The sequence below is a fragment of the Bombus affinis genome, chromosome 11 (assembly GCF_024516045.1).
Source record: "Bombus affinis isolate iyBomAffi1 chromosome 11, iyBomAffi1.2, whole genome shotgun sequence".
Taxonomy (NCBI): Eukaryota; Metazoa; Arthropoda; class Insecta; order Hymenoptera; family Apidae; genus Bombus; species Bombus affinis.
Window position 1 is genome coordinate 6,486,366 of NC_066354.1, and position 21,437 is coordinate 6,507,802.

At 37.8% G+C, this 21,437-nt stretch overlaps 4 protein-coding genes and 1 long non-coding RNA gene across 7 annotated transcripts in view; 3 read left to right on the top strand and 2 right to left on the bottom strand.

Annotated features, from left to right (window-relative positions):
- Nucleotides 1-9,283, bottom strand: part of LOC126921961 (unc-112-related protein-like) — a 37,012-nt gene extending 27,729 nt beyond the window's left edge. The window contains exon 1 of the mRNA XM_050734058.1: nt 8,728-9,283. Coding sequence (XP_050590015.1) covers nt 8,728-8,866 — 139 coding nt within the window. The 5' untranslated portion in view covers nt 8,867-9,283. The remainder of the gene's footprint in view (nt 1-8,727) is intronic.
- Nucleotides 6,000-7,723, top strand: LOC126922004 (uncharacterized). Its single transcript, XR_007712624.1, has 2 exons — nt 6,000-7,024; nt 7,104-7,723. It is a non-coding gene; the product is annotated as an uncharacterized LOC126922004 (long non-coding RNA).
- Nucleotides 9,284-10,215: 932 nt separating the features above from the next.
- Nucleotides 10,216-11,757, top strand: LOC126921981 (putative transferase CAF17 homolog, mitochondrial). Of its 2 annotated transcripts, none has more exons than XM_050734108.1 (2): nt 10,216-10,421; nt 10,501-11,757. In XM_050734108.1, exon 2 carries the CDS (start codon nt 10,573-10,575, stop codon nt 11,668-11,670), a length of 1,098 nt encoding a protein of 365 aa, XP_050590065.1. In that variant the 5' UTR covers nt 10,216-10,421; nt 10,501-10,572; the 3' UTR covers nt 11,671-11,757. The 2 variants fall into 2 exon arrangements, with proteins under 2 accessions (XP_050590065.1, XP_050590064.1); XM_050734107.1 differs by having other exon boundaries at nt 10,217-10,421; nt 10,528-11,757.
- Nucleotides 11,758-12,193: 436 nt separating this feature from the next.
- Nucleotides 12,194-14,902, bottom strand: LOC126921967 (RNA-binding protein 34-like). Its single transcript, XM_050734069.1, has 4 exons — nt 14,744-14,902; nt 13,110-14,522; nt 12,716-13,023; nt 12,194-12,632 (listed from the first exon to the last, which is right to left on the bottom strand). Exons 2-4 carry the CDS (start codon nt 14,476-14,478, stop codon nt 12,429-12,431), a joined length of 1,881 nt encoding a protein of 626 aa, XP_050590026.1. The 5' UTR covers nt 14,479-14,522; nt 14,744-14,902; the 3' UTR covers nt 12,194-12,428.
- Nucleotides 14,903-15,254: 352 nt separating this feature from the next.
- LOC126921966 (tubulin--tyrosine ligase-like protein 12) lies at nt 15,255-18,196 on the top strand. Of its 2 annotated transcripts, none has more exons than XM_050734067.1 (2): nt 15,255-15,464; nt 15,863-18,196. In XM_050734067.1, exons 1-2 carry the CDS (start codon nt 15,417-15,419, stop codon nt 17,738-17,740), a joined length of 1,926 nt encoding a protein of 641 aa, XP_050590024.1. In that variant the 5' UTR covers nt 15,255-15,416; the 3' UTR covers nt 17,741-18,196. The 2 variants fall into 2 exon arrangements, with proteins under 2 accessions (XP_050590024.1, XP_050590025.1); XM_050734068.1 differs by having other exon boundaries at nt 15,258-15,753.
- The last annotated feature ends 3,241 nt before the right edge of the window (nt 18,197-21,437 follow it).

Below are 21,437 nucleotides of genomic sequence, written 5' to 3' on the forward strand. Positions count from 1 at the left end.
TTCTTGGAACTCTTTCGCCGTTACAGCTGAAAAGAGCGCGAGTCTAAGCACCGAAGGGGTCAAAAAAAAAATAGAGATAATGGACCCAAACAACGGGTGTTCCGAGATTCCTCGTATCAAGACCCTTCGACATCGGGGTAGCTCACCGCGATAACTTTTCACGGCACGACACGAAAATAAAACACGACAATTTGCTTTGTTAACACATCAGCAAAGTACAAACATAACTCGTACTCGGAAAATTCACAATAGCGATTAACGCTGTCTTCTTTGTACGCAATATTTCGCAACTCTTCGCGCTCAGCTGAATCATTAAAGAGAATTAATCGCAATTTTAATATTAATCGCCGAAGCTTAGGCACGAATGAATTGTCGTTTGAAAGCAGTGGAGCGTATTTACGAGTGCTGCACTCCGATTACGTTCATCGAAGCACTTCTTGTTAATCTGTACAGCGGGAAATCGTTTCTGCGAAAAGATTGGTCGACCTTTCTGATATAACTTAATAGCCGATAGAAGCTAGTATTGCTGTGCAATAAAGTATTCGTTTCGCCTTTTTTTTCTTTGCCCGACCGGACGTAGTGACTTCACGATCCACGCTTTTCTTTGCTTTATTTTCGAGATACCATGCTCGAGGCGCCATCAGAAGAGAGCACCAGTCCACCAGAGAAGAAGGTCGCACGAAAGCCTGCTGCTGGCACCCCACTGGACAGATAAACTGAATGAAATACTCGCGTGTTTCAGCGCCAACTATGCGTAAGCATAGAAAAGAATTCAAAGGAAAAACTATTTTGACGATATTCCTCATAGACGTTTCTCATAGCTAAATTGCTGGCAATACTGCAGAAATAACGATTATGAATATTTCTGTTTGCTTTTAAATGACATCACGGTCTTACACATTGAGATATCGGAGGGACCATTCTCTAAAATATTAGACTTCGCTGAAGTCCTATTAATAGAGGTGTGGTCTGTTTGATCTCATCATCATTATTCAAGCCAAGGCTGCATCCGACTAAAAGGAAATTTCCTTTGGCATTTCTTGCCGGAAAGGAATGACCTTGACTATGTTACAGGTAGATCTTCGAGGCGTGTCCGAGCAATCACGTTAACGGAATAAAACGTAACGCAAAAGTCGTGAGTATCTTCGAAATTATGACAAAATTGGAAAAGATTTTTTCACGCTTCCCGTAAAGGCATATATGGAATTTTATCTTTCTCTGCTTACGCATCAGTTCTTTCTTGGTCGTCGTGAATTCATTGAACCGATTTATTGCCTTAGAAATTCTGTCCTTCGTGCTGCCAAACCACAATAATGAAGTCACTCAGCCAAGGTTTCGGTCGATTTTCATCAGTAACGACAACTTCCTCCTCTAATTTCTTTTGTCAGCTCTTGATCGTCGCCTTAAATTATTCCCTCTATTTAGAGATGATCATTCTGTAGTTGCTCAGCGTCAAATGTACCGCTTATTTCATCTGCATAAATAACGAGTCGATTCTCTAGATACCTTAATGACTTCCTATGATATATTTCCGGTTGTTTTTCCAGACAAGGAAAAATACCTTTCGTGAAACGCATAAAGTAATCGATGAAAATAAACAGAGGTATTTTCGGTATGAACAAAACTTAAAATAGATTTATCAGTTTGTGGAACTCTGTGTCACGTGAACTAAAATACTCAGACTATGTGACACAAAAATAAATGATATCAATGGCTTAGAATCCATTCACTTGGAGTCTCGAAAACAGTACGGAACGGTTATCTTATCCCAAGAAACGCTTTTCGGGGGCAGCTACCGACATTATTTCTTCTCCGCATACTTTTACCCTTTGCGCGCGATAAAGTTTGACCGAACAGATCAGTCAGTTTAAAGTCTTCCATTCGTTAAAGTTTAACTATTGATTCACCGAGAATTTAAAAGAATGCAGTAAGAAATTTATGATCTACCGTTGACGCAATGCTGAGGCGAATGTTATGTCATAGACATTGTGTTATAGACATAAACTTTGCTATGCGATTATTGCGCAAGCTGCCTTTCCCACTTTCACATTATAGTCGCAATATTCGCACTGTAATTCCGCTCTTAACTACTTGTGATTAAGACAAGTATCGTATGCAACACTTATCCTCTGCCGTTGTTTAGAACACGACGAGCGACCCTTTGCTCGACCATCAGCAATAATCGCAATTGTTGCAACACGCGCTTTTATGATTTTAGCATGCGCATGAAACAGTTTTTAATAAAAACCCCGAATGTTCGTAACATATTACAATAAGCGCAAAGATAATGAAATCTTTTCCAACATCCTGCAAAATGATAAATACTCGAGAATCAACAGCTGCCCGATGACTCAGTGCTGGCTCAAGTTTTTTGCGTTACGGTCGTTTCTGTTGGAGCATCGCCAACTGGCTGGTGAACAAATTCTATCGAAAACCCTACTCGGCTAGACGTACCATAACCATGGCTCGTACTATTGAACTTGCAAAACTTCCATTGGGATTTACTACCTTATAACAATGTCTCGCAGACATACATTCAGTACATTATTCAGCGACGTTGCAGAAAAGAACGAGTCGCGGACGAAAAGCCATTATATAACTTATATCCTTAACATTGAACTTCGTCTGGAACATTCGCTTAGAACTGAGAGAATCGAGGTTTGTGCTACGAAATGGCTCATTTACAAGTCAAAGATGCTCGGAAACCAAACAGATAACAGAAGTTTGGTTTCTTTGTGCCGAATTGTTTTACATTGAACGCAATTATCTTTCTGGAGTAGCATCTGTCTAAGAGTCGTCTCAGTTCCTCGAATAATTAGTCGGCGACGAGTTCACGGTGTATCCTTCGTTCTCAATTTATTTAAAAGGACTCCTCTTTCGCGGATGATTCAGTCTGCCGCCAATTACAAAACCCGTCGAGCACGTTCGTCCGACTGTAAAACGCTAAAAACTGACTCGCTCACGCCCTAGGGAATTATTCATACCAGAGAGAAATGTGCGGATATCGCGGCCTGTTCCCGGGGACTGCACCGTAAGTGTCGTGTTACTTAAAACTGGAATAAGGTATGTATCATAGTCAGGCGTGAGTCACCAGATGCAACGAAAGAGGCGTCTAAAAAAAATAACCCGGGCTTCTCGGACAGAAATTGCTGCAAGTGTTCCATGATAAATGGTCTCCTTGCAAACAAGTTTATTTTCATTGCTTTCTATTATTTCGTTCCTCTACAATGAGCGTTTAGAAGAGCAGTCGCAGAAATTGTTCAACTATACGCCTCGATTACAACTATACGACTTATTACAAGCTCAGTAATAGAGCAGCAACGTGTAACTTATTAGCATACCTACTTAACGGTCGAAGGATGATCGATAGTATTCAAAAACATTTATTGTATTTTCGCTAGTTAATGTCATTCGCAGGGAGATCAAGGCTAGAAGAAAAAGTTATCGTCGGGAAGCTAGAAATTGTTGGAAATACACACGCGTGAGCGCATCGTCTTCCACAATCTTTATGTACGTATTGAAGTTTCATTGATAACGCGGTCAGAGTAGAATTTCCATACAGCGACCTTTAATTCCGTGTAGAGAGCCGCAAGTAGCTAATCTTCTTAAGTCTCTTCCAAGGAAGGACTGAGTTTTGCCCTGGTGGTATCGCACCGATCCTATATCACCAACAAATAAGATTATCACGAGTCCAAGAAGCGATGAATCTTTCGCATTTCCTTCCTTTCCATATTCAAACAGATAACTTGGACACTTTGAGGATATATGGTAAGTCATTGGGTCGGCAATAGCAAACGATAAGTTTATTTTCACAGAGTATATTCGTGAAAGAATGTAACATAGATATGGCACATAGCGATAGAGGCCAGTTGGAAACTATTTTGCATAGGTACGTACAGATCGATAGAAACTATCTTACTTAGCGCGAATAGAACAGCTATGGGAATCGAGGAAAGCAATGTCAGACGTTAACTTCTCTTCCCTGGTATGGTATAGTATTGTAATCCACTATTATTCGTTACGTCATCGGAACTTCGCCTTTAGCGTTAGTTCCTCGTTATTTTACCATCCTATTATAGCATGATTAAGACTTGTAGCGCATGTGCGCGCATTTGTGAATGGATTACTATTGTAATCAGGTTGTTATAGAGGAAACCTCAATCTCTTACGAACAAAATAAATGGTAAGCATTCAAGGCTCGATTAATGTCTTATGAAAAACGATTTCGACAGTCGTATCGTCAGAGATTGTACGGTATACTGGAATAATATGGAGGTACGCGTATAAAACGGTAATGTGGGATGATCGATCAAATGATGCACGGTAATAATTGTGGACGATGTGTTAACGGAACGATCGGCCAACGAAGGTGGCATCGATCGTACGAAGGCTTTCCAAGATAAAAGAAGCTTGTGCGAGTACCGTAAGAGCGACCTTGCCTCGAAATGGCGAAACGGTCCGGGTGCACTACAATAAATGCCTCCGATTCTTTCGCACCTGGTAACTACGAGAACGAGCAGAGAGAAATGACCTGTATCGAGGGCGAGGATACCATACCGAGGAGAATTCGGCCAAGGAACGATCCTACCGAAACCTGTCCTTTCGTTACATATATCACATCGTCTACTACCGCTACTTTCGCCTGCTTTGTATTAAATCAAGAAATAAATTGATAAATTGCAAAGTCCAAGTAAATCAATTAAGAAACGCAGTTACATAAGATTAAATGGATGTCTGTACTTATTTTCTTTATTTAACCATTACAACGTGGTAATATTAACATTCCACAATATTATCGAAACCGTATAATGGTCAGGAACGTAGTATTCTTGCGAGCCAACGAAACAGAAAATTAACGATTTGATGACTCCGTTTAGCAGAGAAATTACCTCATCCGCGTCTCTTCAGTTTCCAAGAAACTCGGATTGACTTGATGAGAATTCAGAAATCGACAAATGCCAATTAAAAACTATTATGCAACGTTCGAATATACACGCACGCGATGAAAAAGTTGAAGGAGAAACCACCAACGCGAGATGGAGATTCCGCACGTCAGAATGATGCTTCGTCGGTTTCCCTCGGACAGGCACAATTTCGTAAGAAGGCCGTGCTACCATACCGTACGAGGTAGCCGGAATATAAAATTACGAAGCGGGTAATCCGAACCTGTACACGTAAGCCGAGCAGATAATTCGAGTTAAGTGGCTCTCGGATAAGTCTCGCAGTTCGGATTTTGCCTTCGTGGCTTCGTCGTTGGTCAGAGTAAACGCTAAAAATCTACGTTGAGAGAGCGGCGTTTGTGTGCCCACGCGTTAGCGGCCTCCCTCTCTCGCTCTCTCCTCTTCGACCTCTTCGCGTTTTTCTTCTTCCTACCTTGCCGGCCGGACTCCTATAGAATGGTACGTGTCGTAACCAACTATAAACATTGGCACCTGCGGGCCTGTCACCTTTCTTCTACACGGCCATGCCGGCGATTGCTTTTCTGCAACCTTAAACCTTACCGATTCTCCAACGAAAATGCGAAGGAATTGTACGCCAAGGATTTTCTCCGGCTTCCCGCCGCGTTCCTTTGCAACTTCCAACTGCATGAAAAAAGATGGTCAGAGGTAAAAGCTGTGAGAACGATGGTAATCTGAGCGGACCGTGGGATCGGCCGCTCCAAGACGACTTTAATCTTCATAATGAAGTCGACGCTTATCGGTTTCGTTAATTAAGCGAGCGACTCATCGGATCGTAGCCTCCCAAGATGACGGTTGCAGTGGCAACGCCGTAGGGTCTCTTTCGATTTCGAAGAAGCGACGCAAGAAGAATGTAGTCTTGTCATCGACTTACTGATGTACGGTACTTTCGAGTCCTCCAGTTTTTTCGCCCTTTTCCCTTGCTAGCGTATACGCACGTGTCCATCCGACGAACGTTAATTTTCGGATAAACAGCGCGACGCTTTTCTTTCAAGTTATATCGATCCAACATCTAAGATAATCCTCTCGTTTTCGTTTCAATGGAATGCAGAAGTCACCGCACAGCCATGTGACAGTTGACTACCATGTAACATAATGTCGTGGCTTTCCAATGGCGGTATTCTACATGCAGAGTACACTAAATCTCTCGAGGGAGGAAAAAATACACATAGCGCGTGTCTTACTTCGCTGTCCGAAACGCCAGGGAAATATATGGCGATCGTTCCGGGGAGGGAATATAAATTTTAGCTGAATTTTTTTCTAATGCCGGTTCTAAACAGTCGACCGATGTGATTGTAAGATATCCACGGGAAGTATCTCGTAACTTATACACCAATGTATCTGTATTGAGCTTAAACGCGCCATTTATAAGCGCTCGCATCCGTTTAAGTGGCAAACGAGCGTGTTGTCGCGTATATGCAAGCGTCGCAGTGCATTTCTCTTCAGTCTCTCGAAGAATGTCGACCTTTTACCGCGCCGAAGTATTCCACTACGTGATTCCGTACAATGAGTTCGAATCTGGTCTCCTCCCGGGACACCCGGTATATTTACATAGGCTTTTGCCATGGTACTGGCAAGATGCTGCTGGAAGCGCTGGACCAACACCTGTACAACTACGGTAACCTGTCAAGCTGGAAGGGCAAGGAAGGCCCACCTAACAAAAGCTTTTGCTGTTGGATTTTTTTTTACCTGTTTTTTTCCTCGTCCGTTGAATCTTGCTTTCGGTGCCTGAAAACGTGCGATCGACGAAGGATCGACGCTCTGTTCCAAGAAAAAAGATACATCCTTTGAAAGAACGACTCGAAATGTTTTGTTTCGATCGATATGAACTATGCTATACCTGTCAAAGCGGAAAGTTAGGTTGACCGAAGCGTAGATATATCGGCACTCATGTGAAATTATCGTCATTACACACAGAAAGGCATATCTTTCAGATACGAGTTATCGCGTTGTCGTACAAGCAGCAAGTAAACCATAGTTTAAATCTTCTCTTGTCGGAAGTAGTCTTTTGCCACGTTTCAAAGTGGCCGGATTTTATAGAAAAAGCGTTCGATTGTTCGGTACAGGTAAGGAACCACGTAAAAGCGCGCATGCATAGAACAATTATTAATATCTACAAAACCTAATAAAAAAATCGCTTTTCAGTGTAAATTGAGCAACGTCTGAACTTAAAATCACGAAAGATGATTGACTTAATGTCGGTATAAAAAAAGACGTAAAGCTTAGTTAGGGATAGCAGGCCGAGATTTAATGAAGGGATAAAGGGCCGGACGAACGCAGAATGTTGAAGATCCCTTTTGGGTCCGGAGAAACGATCGTCTACGTGGAAGTAGAGGCCGGCTCGAAAAATCGGATGAAAGAAACAGCAAGTTAAAATAAGCCTGGCTCGTTCTTTGTCACGTGATCGAAGGGACAAGAGAGACGGAAATGTCGTCTTCATAAGACACTGTCGAAAATACATTGATGGCTAATAGAAGATGGACTAACGCACATTAAAATTTGATATGCTCAGCGGTTGTTCTTTTTTGCAATAAACAGCAAACGGATGAAAAAGGGAAACCGGTATCAGCCCTAAGTATAAATTACTGTGTTGTATAAACGATGCTGAGTAAATAAATTAACGAGTAGATGTTATTTTAACTATTAAGAGAAGCATCGAGCAATAGCCTGATAATTTTATTACTGAACAAATTCTTCCAGCCAATTACCAATTTCATTCGAAGTTATGTGTTGTCCGGATATAAGCTGATAGCAATAATCGAGCGTTTATCGATAAAATTGGTCATATAAAGGCAAACACTTGTTAAATTTCACGATATCTTTTTAGGACAGCCGGAGCTAGATTCCAATGTGCCTTACGATATATTCTCTCGTCTATTCGGCCATGCGTGTATACGTGGGTTACGGTACGCTCAATTGATCGAAATTGGTTAATTCGTCGAGACCGAAACTATCCTACTCTCAACCTGGTTAATTATCTGGAGTATTGACCGACAGTAGTTCTCATATAGCCTCATCCAAAATGAGGAATTTTTTCCTAAAGATCCTGACAAATTAACGTGTAGACCATGAAACACAATTTAAAGAATAAAAGGAAGAGCAAGGTATTCGTAGAATCAGTTGTTCCTCCTGCGACGATTCATCAGGGAATAAGACACCGACTAGGTTATGCTTATCTACGACGAAAGTGACCGTACGGTGTTCGTTTTACGTGCGGCCAGACATAGGAATTGGTTGCCGGTCTCACGTGTCTTTCGTCTCTCTACGGAGCTGTGGGAGCTCCTTTAGCATATAAAGGAGTCGCTGGTCGCGTCCATACGTCCGCCGTCATGGCGAAACTAGTTCGGCCGTCCAGTTTTTCCACTCCCGTGCACACTTCAGTCGTCTCTTCGATGGTGGGAGACCACATCTCGAGCAGTCGCGGTCCTCGTAACGACACGCTAATAATCCCGCAACTTGTTGCTATTCCACCGCTTAAAGGTCTATTGATCGTCCTAACACCATGTTGATTCGATATTTTCAAAAATGGAGTACGAAACGATATTTCGTTAACAAAAAGTTATCGCCTTCAGAAATCTAGCCTCTCTACGATCCTGCGTACGATAATCTTGAGGCTATCACGTGACAATTTGACCTATTACAGGCCACAAATTAATCGTCGGCAATCATTTTAATTTTCAATTTCCGCGCGCATTCCCCATTTAGTCGATTAGAAAATGATCTCTGAGATGTTTCTATGAGATATTAAAAAATAAGCGATAAAACTCACCGAGATCTTCAACCAGTCGGAGCATGACACCGCCGATGTGCAATTCTCCTTTTACTCGTAAGCTCCTCTCCACTTGAAGATCGGTCACATAAACACGCAGCACCCAGCTGCCGTCCACCTCGTGACCATCGGAATACATTTTTTCCCGATCTCGTCAAAAATATCGAATTATAAACCAACGCGTTCTTTAACGCGATGCACCTTCAGCTCTAGACACTCGATTTCGAGAAGAAAAGTTCGTTTTAAGGTGCGAAAATCATGATTTCGCGGCACTTGACATCACCGCGAATACACCTCAAAATTATTCGTCGTTCTGTGAATAACGAGTTGTATTTAATCTAGCAGTACCAGTGGATTTCACGACTTCTTAAGCAAACTCGATTCGGCCTAGTGTACGCACTTGCGATACACTGGTTATTTTGATCGGACTCGCACAAATTCGTTCCGAATTCTGTATAGAGGCGTTCCAACGTTAGCCTCGCGTCCCAGCTGGTTTCTCGACTGGTGTCGACCGTACACTCTCGGCTCGGCTACACTCTCTTGCCGAGAATAGAACTATTTACAAGTAGCGCGCTTGGAATGCGCGCGCAGATCTCTCCCCCCCGACAACGTCGCGCGGTAACCCGTCACACAACTCGGTTTCCTTTCCCTTCGCGTCTACAGACACACCATGGCCTTACTGTTTCGTCGTTTTTCCTTTCCTATTTCATTGCCTTTGAGTTCTCGTCGTCCTTCTCGGTCTTCTCGTGGATGGTGCTCGCGTTGACTCTCCCTTCCTTCTTCGCCGATACTTTGCCTTCTTCCACCACATCGATACACCGTAATCCGGAGAATCCTATGGATCTTCTTTATCCAGATTTTACATTTCCCAAATGCTGTATACCTAAAAGTACTTGCTCCAGTTCCCCCTTCGAATACGGTAATTAATTTATCTTTTATGGTTGAAACAAGTTATGCATGTGATTCATTATAAGCTGTTGTACGTACATACATACATATACGGTTACTTAGATAACAGATATAAGAAGGATTATAAAACGAACTTCTTTAACATGTATTATATAATGGTATTTTAAAATGCTTTAATATATTCAGCCCCTTTTTTACTTTTGCCTAAATCTTATAACGTATATACAATATTGGTTTTTCAAATCTATAAAGTCTATTTTGATTGGATATGTATCAAGGTATAAAATAGACTTGGCACCTTATAGGATCTCGTATCGTGTGTGCTCTGAAATACCGACTTCAGAAAAATTGGAGTGTTTCTGTACTGTCTCTGCAATTTGCTATAGTAAATATAGAAATTATATTTAGTTAATCGGTGTAGTCATTAGCTACGAAAAGATCTTCGTTTTCTAAACTCTCAAAACAAAATTAGACAGGTAGTCAAAATCAGTAAATAACAATTAAAAATTTTGATCTTATGTTATCTGCAGAAATATCGCTCAATATTTCATTCAATTGCTTCCGATAGCGCTAGTAGACAAGCAGTCTGTGTAGTCTGTGGTATAGAATAGAGTGCTGTAGAGTTCTTCTTTTACCTACTCATTTGCTTTACCATACCAAATTCTTACTCATTACGGATCGAAGTCGCAAAGCAATCGAAATATCCAAAATAAATTTGGACAAAAGTTTTATAACGGCATATTTGCAGAGAGGTTGTGTGAAATATCACATAAATAAATGAAAACGTAAGATTATCCATACTTTCTTCAGTAAAGATAAAAAATATAATTTAAGGTTAGAATATGATAAACAATGTTATATTAGTTGTGTGAATTTTTCTCTTTCGTGAAGGTCAAATTTATACAAAGCTTGGTTGTTCTGGTGATATTTGGTACAATGATAATACACCTCAAAAAATTTATTTTGCAATTGTGCAAAGTAAATAAACTTGGAAAGGTACAAAAGCAATTTATTAGATGCAATTCTTCAGAATCTTCACCTGGAATCTTAGAACAGCTAAAAAATAAGAATATACTGCGGGTTAAAGGAAATGAAGCTTCAAGTTTCTTACAAGGATTAATTACAAATGATATGAAGCATTTTGAAGAAGGGGCAGCAAATTTATATGCATTATTTCTAAATGTCAAGGGTAGAGTAATGTACGATGTTATTATCTATAGAAGCCAAGAAAATAATATATATTATATTGAATGTGACTCACAAGCTGCAGATTCATTACAGAGACATCTAAAAATGTATCGCGTTAGAAAAAAAATTGATATAGATCATTTAGGAGATAATATAAATGTTTGGGCATTCTTTGATCCTACTCGATATATGAATAACAAATATAATGATAGTAATAAACAAAAACTTGAAGGTTTAATATTTCCATGTGGTACTCTTAATAATAAAGTAAGCAAGGTAGTTGATAATATTATGGTATATGAAGATCCTAGACTTCCTGATCTAGGCATCAGAATTTTAGCAGAATCAACAATTGAAAGACAAAAGATAATAAGACATTTGAACTTAGATGCATTACATTCTACTAGTGACTTCAATTACAAATCATTTCGGTATAAACTTGGTGTTCCTGAAGGTGTAGAAGATTTACCACCAGGAAAACCTTTGCCACTAGAAGTAAATTGTGATTATTTGCATGGTGTTAGTTTTCATAAAGGTTGTTACATTGGTCAGGAACTTACAGCTCGTACTCATCATACTGGTGTTGTAAGAAAACGTTTAATGCCTCTATTATTTAGTGAAGTCCCTAATAAATCTTTTTCGTATGATGATAAAATTATTAATGAGTCTGGCAATATAGTAGGTAAATTTAGAGGAATTGAAAATCAGTATGGATTAGGTTTAATGCGAATTATTGAATCTTTGAATGCTCAATCTCTTACTATATCAGATACTAAATTAAGAGTATCAAAACCTATTTGGTGGCCGCAGGAATTGCAGAAAGTTTCCATTAATAAAAAAGAATGAATGTTTTTAAGTTAAATACGATTTAATGTTTATGTATATACTAAATTGTAATCTATGGTTATAAAATAAATATATTGTCAGGAAAAATTATAGATTATTTTCCATCAATGTTACTTTATAGGATGGAATCTGTCGCTAGTACATCTACGGACGAAGCTCATATCGGACACAATCAAGGTTTAACATCAGCAGTTCAAGACCCTAAAGAAATCATAAATGAAATATTTAGGTGCTCTTGTTGTTCATTAGAGGAACGATTTAATTTCAAGGGTATCAAAGCACCATTCGCGCGGCAATTAAGTTATCTAGAAGAATGTTATATTATGAAAGATCCTTTTAGTTTACCAAACAAAGGAGAAGTTTTAGTATTAGGAGCTGATTGTAATTTTTGCAAAAAACCTGTATGTTTAGAATGTAGTATATATTTCGGTAAACGGTTTTGTTTAAAATGCGCGTTATGTAATATACAAAATTTGCCATCACAACTACATTCCAAAGTAAAAAATTTAATAAAAGAAAGAGATTCATAAAAATATTTTATTAAACATTAAATACTTGTTTCTATTCTTTTACATTTGAGAAATACATACTGATAACAGTCTTAAAAATGCTAAACCTTTTTGATTACATGTTTTTTCTTACTTCAGAATGATATGACAGGTTGCAATTTGTCATTATCGTTAGTATATAAGATATATGAATTAAAATTGAACTGTTACGAAAATGTTTAAGCTAGCAGTATACTTTTATGCCGCTATTTAATTTGATGACTTTTTCGGTTTAGCCATAAGTTTTTCAGCCAAAAGTTTCTTCTTTTTGTCAAACTTGTTTTTACCTTTCTTTTTGTTTACATCAGATTTTTGACCTTGAAAGTTATTTCCTTGTTGTTGTGGGCTAGTTTCTTTTCTTTCAAGCTTTTGTTTTTTTGTTATTCTTCTTGCAGCATTTTCTTTATTACGAATCTGGAAAATGTAAATTAATATTTTATTAAATAGTAAAACTTAACAGATATATCAAATATTCCTTAAAGAATAATGTTACATACTGCTACTGATGCACCAACATCATTTTTCAACTTTTTACGTGAAAAATTATGGTTATTTTCTGCAGAATATCTCTTTCCATACTTTCCTTTTGTTCTTTTATCTTGGTCAATATTTGGTTTTACTCTAACTTCTCTATTTAAAATTGTGGTGCCATCTAGTTCTAATGCTAATGCAACAGCATCTTCACTCTTAAAGTTAACATATCCAAATCCTTTGCCCACTCCAGTCTGATTGTCTCTAATTATTCTCACAGATTGTATTTCACCACATCGCTTAAAATGATTTCTAACTGAGTCATCATCAACATCTGAAAATTATAGCATTTTTATAATATTATAATATTAGTTAATCATATAATTAATCTTTATTTCTTTTATCCTGTATTATACTTACTAAAATGTAAATTTCCTATGAATACACTTTTTTTTGTTTCATATTTGTCATTTGATTTTGTGGACATGTCTACTCTTACATAGTTTCCTTCAAATTTTGTTCCATTTATGGACAAAGCTTTCTTAGTAGATTCTTCGGACTCAAATCTAATATATGCATAAACTGATTTCATTTTAGGGTGTAAATCATTTGTGATAGCTGCAACTCGTTTAGGTATGTTGAGGGATTTTGATATTTTACCCCTTAAACGAATAGCATCAATCTTCCCAAATTGCTTAAATAACTTCTGTAACTGTTTCTTTGTTACATCTTTTGGGAGATTACCAACAAAAATTGTTCGTTCATTTTCTTTAAAGTCCTCTATAGAAGAATCTTTATCTTGATGAGAGTTTAATGATCCATTTCCTTCTACTTCTCCTTCTTCTTGTTCTTCATTTTCTTCATCACTTGTATCATCATCTTCATCATTCTCAGCTGGTTCAACAAAATCATCATCATCATCATCATCCTCAATAGTAGTGTCACCCACTAATGTTTTTAAAAGACCTGATCCTTCATTCTTTAATTCTTCATCTTCTTCATCACTTGTATCATCAGTTTCGTTATCCTCACCAAAGGAAGCAAAGTCTTTATCATCTTCATCCTCAGAAAGACTATCTCCCAGAAGTACGTTTAGAGAACCAACAGAAGATTCATCAGTCTTTCCTTCATTCTCAGATTCTGTATCTTCTGTATCATCCTCTTCTTCCTCCTCTTCATCATCATCATCGTCGTCGTAATCATCATCATCATCATCATCATCACTATCCTCAGTCATAGAATCATCCTTGTCTTCATTGGAAACAATGCTATCATTTAATCTTACTCCATCAAACATTTTTACACCTTTATTTACTTGTACTTTTTTGTCTTCCTCATAATCTTCATCATCTTCATCACTATCATCTGCTAGACTGGCACCAAGAATATCTGGTACGATTTTTTCCTCTTCACTTTCATTACTATCAGATGATTCACTCTCATCACTATTTTCAATTATGCTATCCTGTAATACGATGCCTTCATTGATAGACTCATTCTCTTTGACCATCCCAGAATTTTTATTCTTTTTTTGTTTCTTTAAAGCGTCTTGCACCTTTTCAACATCTTTCTTTCTCAGTCCTTTATTCTTTTCTGGAGATTTCTGAGGTATATTATTTTTCATATTGTTACTATTTGACTTTTTTGATCCATTAATTAATGGAACTTTTCCAGTTGGTATTTGTTTAAATTTTTTATTTTTATTTTTTTTTATAAATCCATCCTTTGGTACATTCAGTAAGTGTTTGGAAGTTAAATTTTTGTCTTCCTTTGGTTGCGATTTAGCCATTTTTTTCAAAAAACCTTATGTCGTCGTTCAAAACAACAGCTATCCTGTTATAGATAGAAGAAATAATTAATCTTTCACGCACATATTGTCCTTATTCTATTTCAAACAATTAAAATTTTTTAAGATCATGGATTCATTTAGGAGTACGTTATATAGTAGTTCAATCAAAGATAGGTTAATACAGAAAGTTAATAATTAAATCATGGTCATTAATAAAATTAATTATTATTAATATACTTAATGAGAAATAATACTAAATACTCACTACGGTTATATGTATACAAATCAAACCGCCAAAGAAAAATTCACTTCTCAATACGCCGGCTCAGAGTGAACACACTTTAAGCGCCAACAGGAAGAACGAAATCAGCCATTAATATTCCATGTACCTCATTTTTGAATGTCAACGTATTAACGAAAAACAAAATTCTCTATATCTTACTTTAAATGCAATTTCCCTATGAAACCAATAACCAATTGCAATCTTACATTCATAATTTTGAACAGAAACATTAGATAATTGCACAAAAATCGGATTCCAAGTTTTGCAAGTATGCAGGTGTAGAAACAATTCTATTCCACATAGCCACAAGCTTTGGTAGACCTTAACACGCTAGACCTTTAACTCAAAAATCAAAATTTTTTATTTTTGATTTATGATCAATGAAACTTTTGTGAACACATTTGTTACATTTTTCTGATTGAAATGTCACTAAACACAACGTATGTAATTTGAAGTATATTTGTTTACTTACTAAATGATAGTTAAATACATATCAATAAATAAATATAATTAAAATTATATCGTGTTTGGTCTCATTTTAATTAGAATGGTGTCACAAATACGTTAGTGAAAGATTAATTTTAAAAAGGTCAAAAATAAAAATGTTTCTCTTTTAAATTAGTATCTAAATATATTATCTCAGCGATATTTGACAATGAATTATGTTACACTATTCGATCATGGCGAGCCGCAAAGCTTCGTGGTAAACTCTGGGTGTCACTCTTTTTGTGCAATTATCGAATGGTTCTGTATATTCGAAGTTGTTACGAAAAGTAAACGATTCAATTAAAAAATAAATGTAAATATTTTATACTAAAATATGATTAGAGACACCATTGCAACCATAACATTTACACATATGTAAATGTTGTTTTAATGTAAAAGAAGAGGTTATGTTTTACAGTATTTTCGTGATTTTGTAAGATTCAGAATTTATATAAATATTCACTTCGAAAATTAATATATCTATAGTTATCGATAGGAAGATTTAGGTAAATTTTCATTGACATTATATCTGTCTATAATAATTTTTATAGAACTAGGTTAATTTGTTCAGATATAAAGTTTCAAAATCATGTGGCTGCATTTTTCATGTTTCAGATTATATTTGAGTTGTATGCAATGGACGGAGTAGGATTATTTAATACTTTTCTTCAATCACACCAACCTCAATTAGAATTTTCTGGGGTGCCAAGAATATATTGGCACATTTTATTTAAAAAACTTCAGTACCAGATATTTGATTCAGGTCTGATATTTCAATTAATGAGAATTGATTACGATAGTGATGAGAAGGGTGACAAGGATCCTATTTGGAAGCTCTTTGTTTGTCGTAAAGAAGGCATTGCTGTTAAGGATCCAAACAATATTTATTTGATAGATCATGCATGGACGTATGATATTAACAATGCAAGGCAAAATTTATCAACTATTCCAGATCTATTAGATCGTATGTGTTCCTTAATGGGCTTTGACACAGATGCAGACGAAGATGAAAAGATAGAATTTATATTAAATGAAATGTGGAGGTACAATCAATCTTTTGCTATAAATAGTGGTTCCATAGAGGATAGAATGCCAGTTTGGTATATTATGGATGAAGTAGGATCAGCAATAAATCATAGCGATAACCCCAACTTTAGAACAGTGCCTTTCTTGTATTTACCAGATGGTGTTGCTTATACACTTTTGTTTCCTATAAAAGATGTTGATTACGAAGAAGAAGTTACAAGAAATTTTATAGAAGGACAAACAAAAGACCAAAGAAAACAAAAAGCATTATTGTTACCTTGGAAAGAAGTATCATTTATCGAAGAAAGCTTCTTGCAAATTGAACCAGATGAACAATACTTTTTGGCAGGTCATATTCGTGAAAGTCTACCAGAAAAAGTGGATTATAAATTTCTTGAAAGAGCTAAAGGTACGAAATTAAAGGTTTTTTCACAATATACATATGTAAATGAATATCTAAATGACCCTGCATTTCAAATTGTGGCTAATGAAGACCAGGCAGATATTTTATGGTACACCTCACATTTCAAAGACTACAAAAGATTAAGCATACAATCACCATACGTTTTCGTAAACCAATTTCCATTTGAAAATGTTCTAACTGTTAAAGATTTATTGTCGATTATATGTAGAAGAAAAGCAGGTGAAAGATGTTTCAATCCCGATACACTCGAAACTTATCCAATTTGGCTACCAACTACTTACAACCTAAATGTAGAATTAGTGCAATTTGTTGCATACTTTGAACAGAGGAAATCAATGAATTTAGATAATCATTGGATTTGTAAACCTTGGAATCTAGCTAGAGGATTAGATATACACGTTACGAAAAATTTGTACCATATATTACGATTGCCTAGCACAGGTCCGAAGATAGCGCAAAAATATATTACAAATCCCGTTTTGTATGACAGACCGGAAATCGGAAAAGTTAAGTTCGACATACGATACGTAGTAATGCTCAAATGTGTACAACCTCTACAAGTGTTCGTCTACAAAAATTTCTTCTTAAGATTTGCGAATAAGGAATTCGCTTTAAATAATTTCGACGTGTACGAACAACATTTCACAGTTATGAATTATTCAGGAGACGTACCACTTTGTCACATAAAATGCGCGGATTTTATCTTGGAATGGCAGAGGCAATACCCCGACTTTTCATGGAAGGAATGTGTCGAGCCAAAAATCTTGCACATGTTTAGAGAGATTTTCGAGGCTGCAGTCGCGATAAAACCACCGAAAGGAATCGCGGAAAGCCCACAAAGTAGGGCTGTATACGCGATCGATTTGATCCTCGAATGGAAAGAAAATACGATACAGCCTATGTTATTGGAGATTAACTTTGCACCTGACTGTAAACGAGCATGTGAATATTATCCAAATTTTTACAACGACATATTTAAATGTCTGTTTTTGAACTTTAATAATCCGGAAGTATTTCATGATTTATGCTTACAGCAGGATTAAATTCTGCATATATAAATCGAAATACAGTTACCTAAGTGTATGCTCGAACTATAAATATCGAAAAACTATTAACGATCGTTTTGTGGTCAGCGTCGTGGTCAACACACATTTATTTATTCAAAGCAGGAGAGTTCCGTGTTTCGTATGCGATAATGAGCTGAAGTAGATCTAGTAAATCTGCATATGCGAACGTTAAGGGTATATTTGCTTCGTAAATAATTTGCAGCTCCCATAACTTGACGCTATAACGGGAAGACTATTGTAGTACCTAATGGAATAATAAACGAGAGAGCAATTGGAACAGTTTCACGACTGTCCACTTTGGTCATCGTGTATCCACGAGTACGTGATTAATGCAGAAAGATACTCATAACGATAATGCCAACTTTTTAGCGATATCACTTTTCCCGTGAAAATGCAATGAATACGTAATAAAGGTCGATATATCGAAGCATACACAGTCGATCTTAATTATTTCTTCAATCATCCATCTATGATTATTTATTTAATATTTCATGTTGATTTTTTCAATTACCCCAGATGTACTAAATATAGAATCAAGCTTCCTGAAAAAAAAAAATTGCATCGGATCTATAAATTTAGCCAGCGCTTGTATTTTCCTCGGTTATTTTCGTCGTTCTATTTCCTACTGTGTACATTTATTTTTACATAGCTGCAGCCTTTTTATCGTGTTATTTTATGCTGTCGACGTGACGACACGATTTTATCGTTTACCTTCGGATTTCAAATGGTAGCCAGAAAGTTGACTGCTACCTGCTGTGTTTGCCTATACTTTTTATGCAAATTATTTTGTTTTCAATCGTCGATTATCAGTAGAGTTTTATTGAGTACGACGAGTTTTATACCGGCGTGTATTTTTACCTACGTATATTAATCCGCAGTTTCGTCTCGCGTGCGATGACATAATCAACCGCAACGATTATTTCTTTATTTCATTCTGCGGCGTTGCTAGTCGAATCACGTTTTACTGACAATCGTTTCGCGATAACAATGAGCTTACGCCATGGTATTTTGTTAATTATCGTTCCGTTCGTTATTTGGTTATTTCGAAACGAGATTTGCGGTGCCTGTACTCAATTGAAAAAGCTTTGTCTCCGAACTTTCTAGTACAAAGCTCGCCCCGTGCAATTATACAAACGTATCAACGCTCGAATTTAATGTTGTTACGCACTCGGATAACGTAGAGCTATTTTACTTACGGTATTTCGTTTGATACGATTCAGCGGATATTAAATTATAATTACTTTATAAAGAAAATGTATTTCGAGACGGAAAATCGATGTAAAACAGCGCTCAGAGAATATACATAATGTAGTCCATAGACCTGGAATAGCTACATAACTTTTAATACCAGTGAGCAAAGTTTAAAAATAGGTTGCGATGATTAAAGAAATAATTATATAACATCTTCTGTGAACACTTTTCAGCAAATGCAATAATAAGTACAATAAGCTGATCAGTATCTTCTAATCGCGATCGATCGTGCAAAATAATTTACGCTTTAATGCTTCGTAGGATTTACTTTTCTTTTTCGTAATTTTAAAAAGCCGACACGTCATTCAAAGCAAAGCCAAGGTAAAAAAGCAAAGAATCCCACGGCTTGAACGCTATGTCGTGATCCTTCTTCTTGTTCTTTTTTTCCATCGGACCGATTATATTTCACCCTCCACTGGGCGTCCTCCCTCCAGTCAGGACTAGTGCGTGCGGCTCCAGGTAGTCGGCTCCGTTCTATCGTACCTTGCATTCCCGAATGTTACGTCTGCGGGGTAGTCGCACCACTTACATACGTCTGTACACTATGGCTATACCTATATTCGTTTCCGTGAATTACGTATCGCATAGGTTGGAAAAGTGGCCAAGTAGTGGCCACCTTCTTCTACTGAAACTCATAGCGGGCTTCTCCGACGTCGGCGTTGCTGGTAATCATGGCAATTAAGCAAATGAGTTCTGCGTATAGGGACGTCGATAACGAGGGCGTCACGTAGTTCGGGAGGTACAGAGTTGTTTCACGACCGTGTCCAATTCAACCCTCGCGAGTCTTTCTCTTTCCGTTTCCTGCACTCGTACGTTCGCCGCGCGTTACTTCGTCCACATCTTTTCCTTTTGTTTTTGTCGTAACGACAGACTGACCGACGCCGTTGATCTGGTGGTTGATACCCCTATTTCACCCCGCCGTTCTTACACTCTTCGTCAACGAGATTGATATCGAGAAGTTGAAACGACCGTTGCGTTGGCCCTTTTATTTCCAGCGGGCACATCGGCCTGTTATTTCTCTCGTTGCGAGTGTCGATTCGCCTCTTTCGACCGGCAATTTCGTGTTTCTTGCCGCGCAATTCACCGGGTAATTTGGTAATTTGGTTTCGACCCTTCTCGCCCGGTTGAAGAAGAATTTGGTCGGTTAGCGGCGCGGCTGGTATAATTATTCGAGAATGAGCTCGCAGGCTTTCTGCTCGGACCAAAAGAATATGCTTAATCGCGGACGCGAAGAACGCGAGTAATTTTCCATTTTACTTAATGTCTTTTCAACTTTCAGCCAGATAGTCGCCTAAAAATAGTTGGCCACCACAAAATTAGTTCGAGATCTTCGAGGCTACCGGTGCAACGGGCAACGGCGTTCTTTTCCAAATTGCACGGATGTGGGTAGAAGAAGCGAAACACGAAAAGCCGCCAGTGAAAATGTAACAATAAACAAGTACATGCAATTAGAGAAGCACACGAATTTCCCAGCGCGGTAAATATCATTGGCTTGCGCGGTGCAGCGAAGTTGCGCTCATTAAAAGTGGTCTATGTTATTACGAGGGATTTGACAATACTCGTTTCTTTGCAGGCGAATTCTGGTGGCGACGTGGGGGCCATACAGCCCGGACTCTATATAGGCGAATTGGATTTTATGTCTTGAGGAACGTGGTACAAGTGGCCCGCGTTTATCGATGCACGACGTGCTGAAATCCTCGTTTATTGTTAATTAATGCGTTTAATTGTTATTTCATGCGGAATAAGTATGACGCATGCAGCCCATTACGGGCAAGTTTGTCCAGAGGAAATTGCGAAACAACTCTATAAAAAGTATCTCTCACCAACTCGTTTGGCGAACACGCCGCCTGAGATGACTTTTTTATCACCTTCGTACCGCATCGTTGAGAACGCCCATCGCGCGATCCTCTCGTTTTTGAAGATGTAAATTTTCTTGCTGGCTAATGCTCGAAGAAACGCGTTACCTAACTGTTCGGTTCGCGAACGAACACCGAAAGTTTGGCTTGCAAAAGCTAGGCTAGAGATCATCGTGTACTGTTAATTTTTTAACGTCCATGTTTGATTTATATCTGAAGCGAACCGACGTATCCCCATCGATTGAAACTTTTATAATATTTCGAGATGTACATCGTATTATTTCTGGTATCATTCGAGGGGAAAGGACGTCGATTGTACAACGTCGTTGTAAATTTTTAAAAAGAGCCATCTAGAAAAGAAGGAGCGGTGCTGCGTGCTATCCAACCACGGAATATAAAACAAGCCGCACGGCGTACCTTTCTTCGTGGATGTCGTGTCCGGCCATTCGACCCTGCATAAATTTTCGTCAAACCAATTTCTTCCGACTGTTCTCTCTTGAGAGAAACATTTCTTTAAAACGTCGCTGCCTTACCTCGTGTTACGTGCACAATTCGATACCAATCCC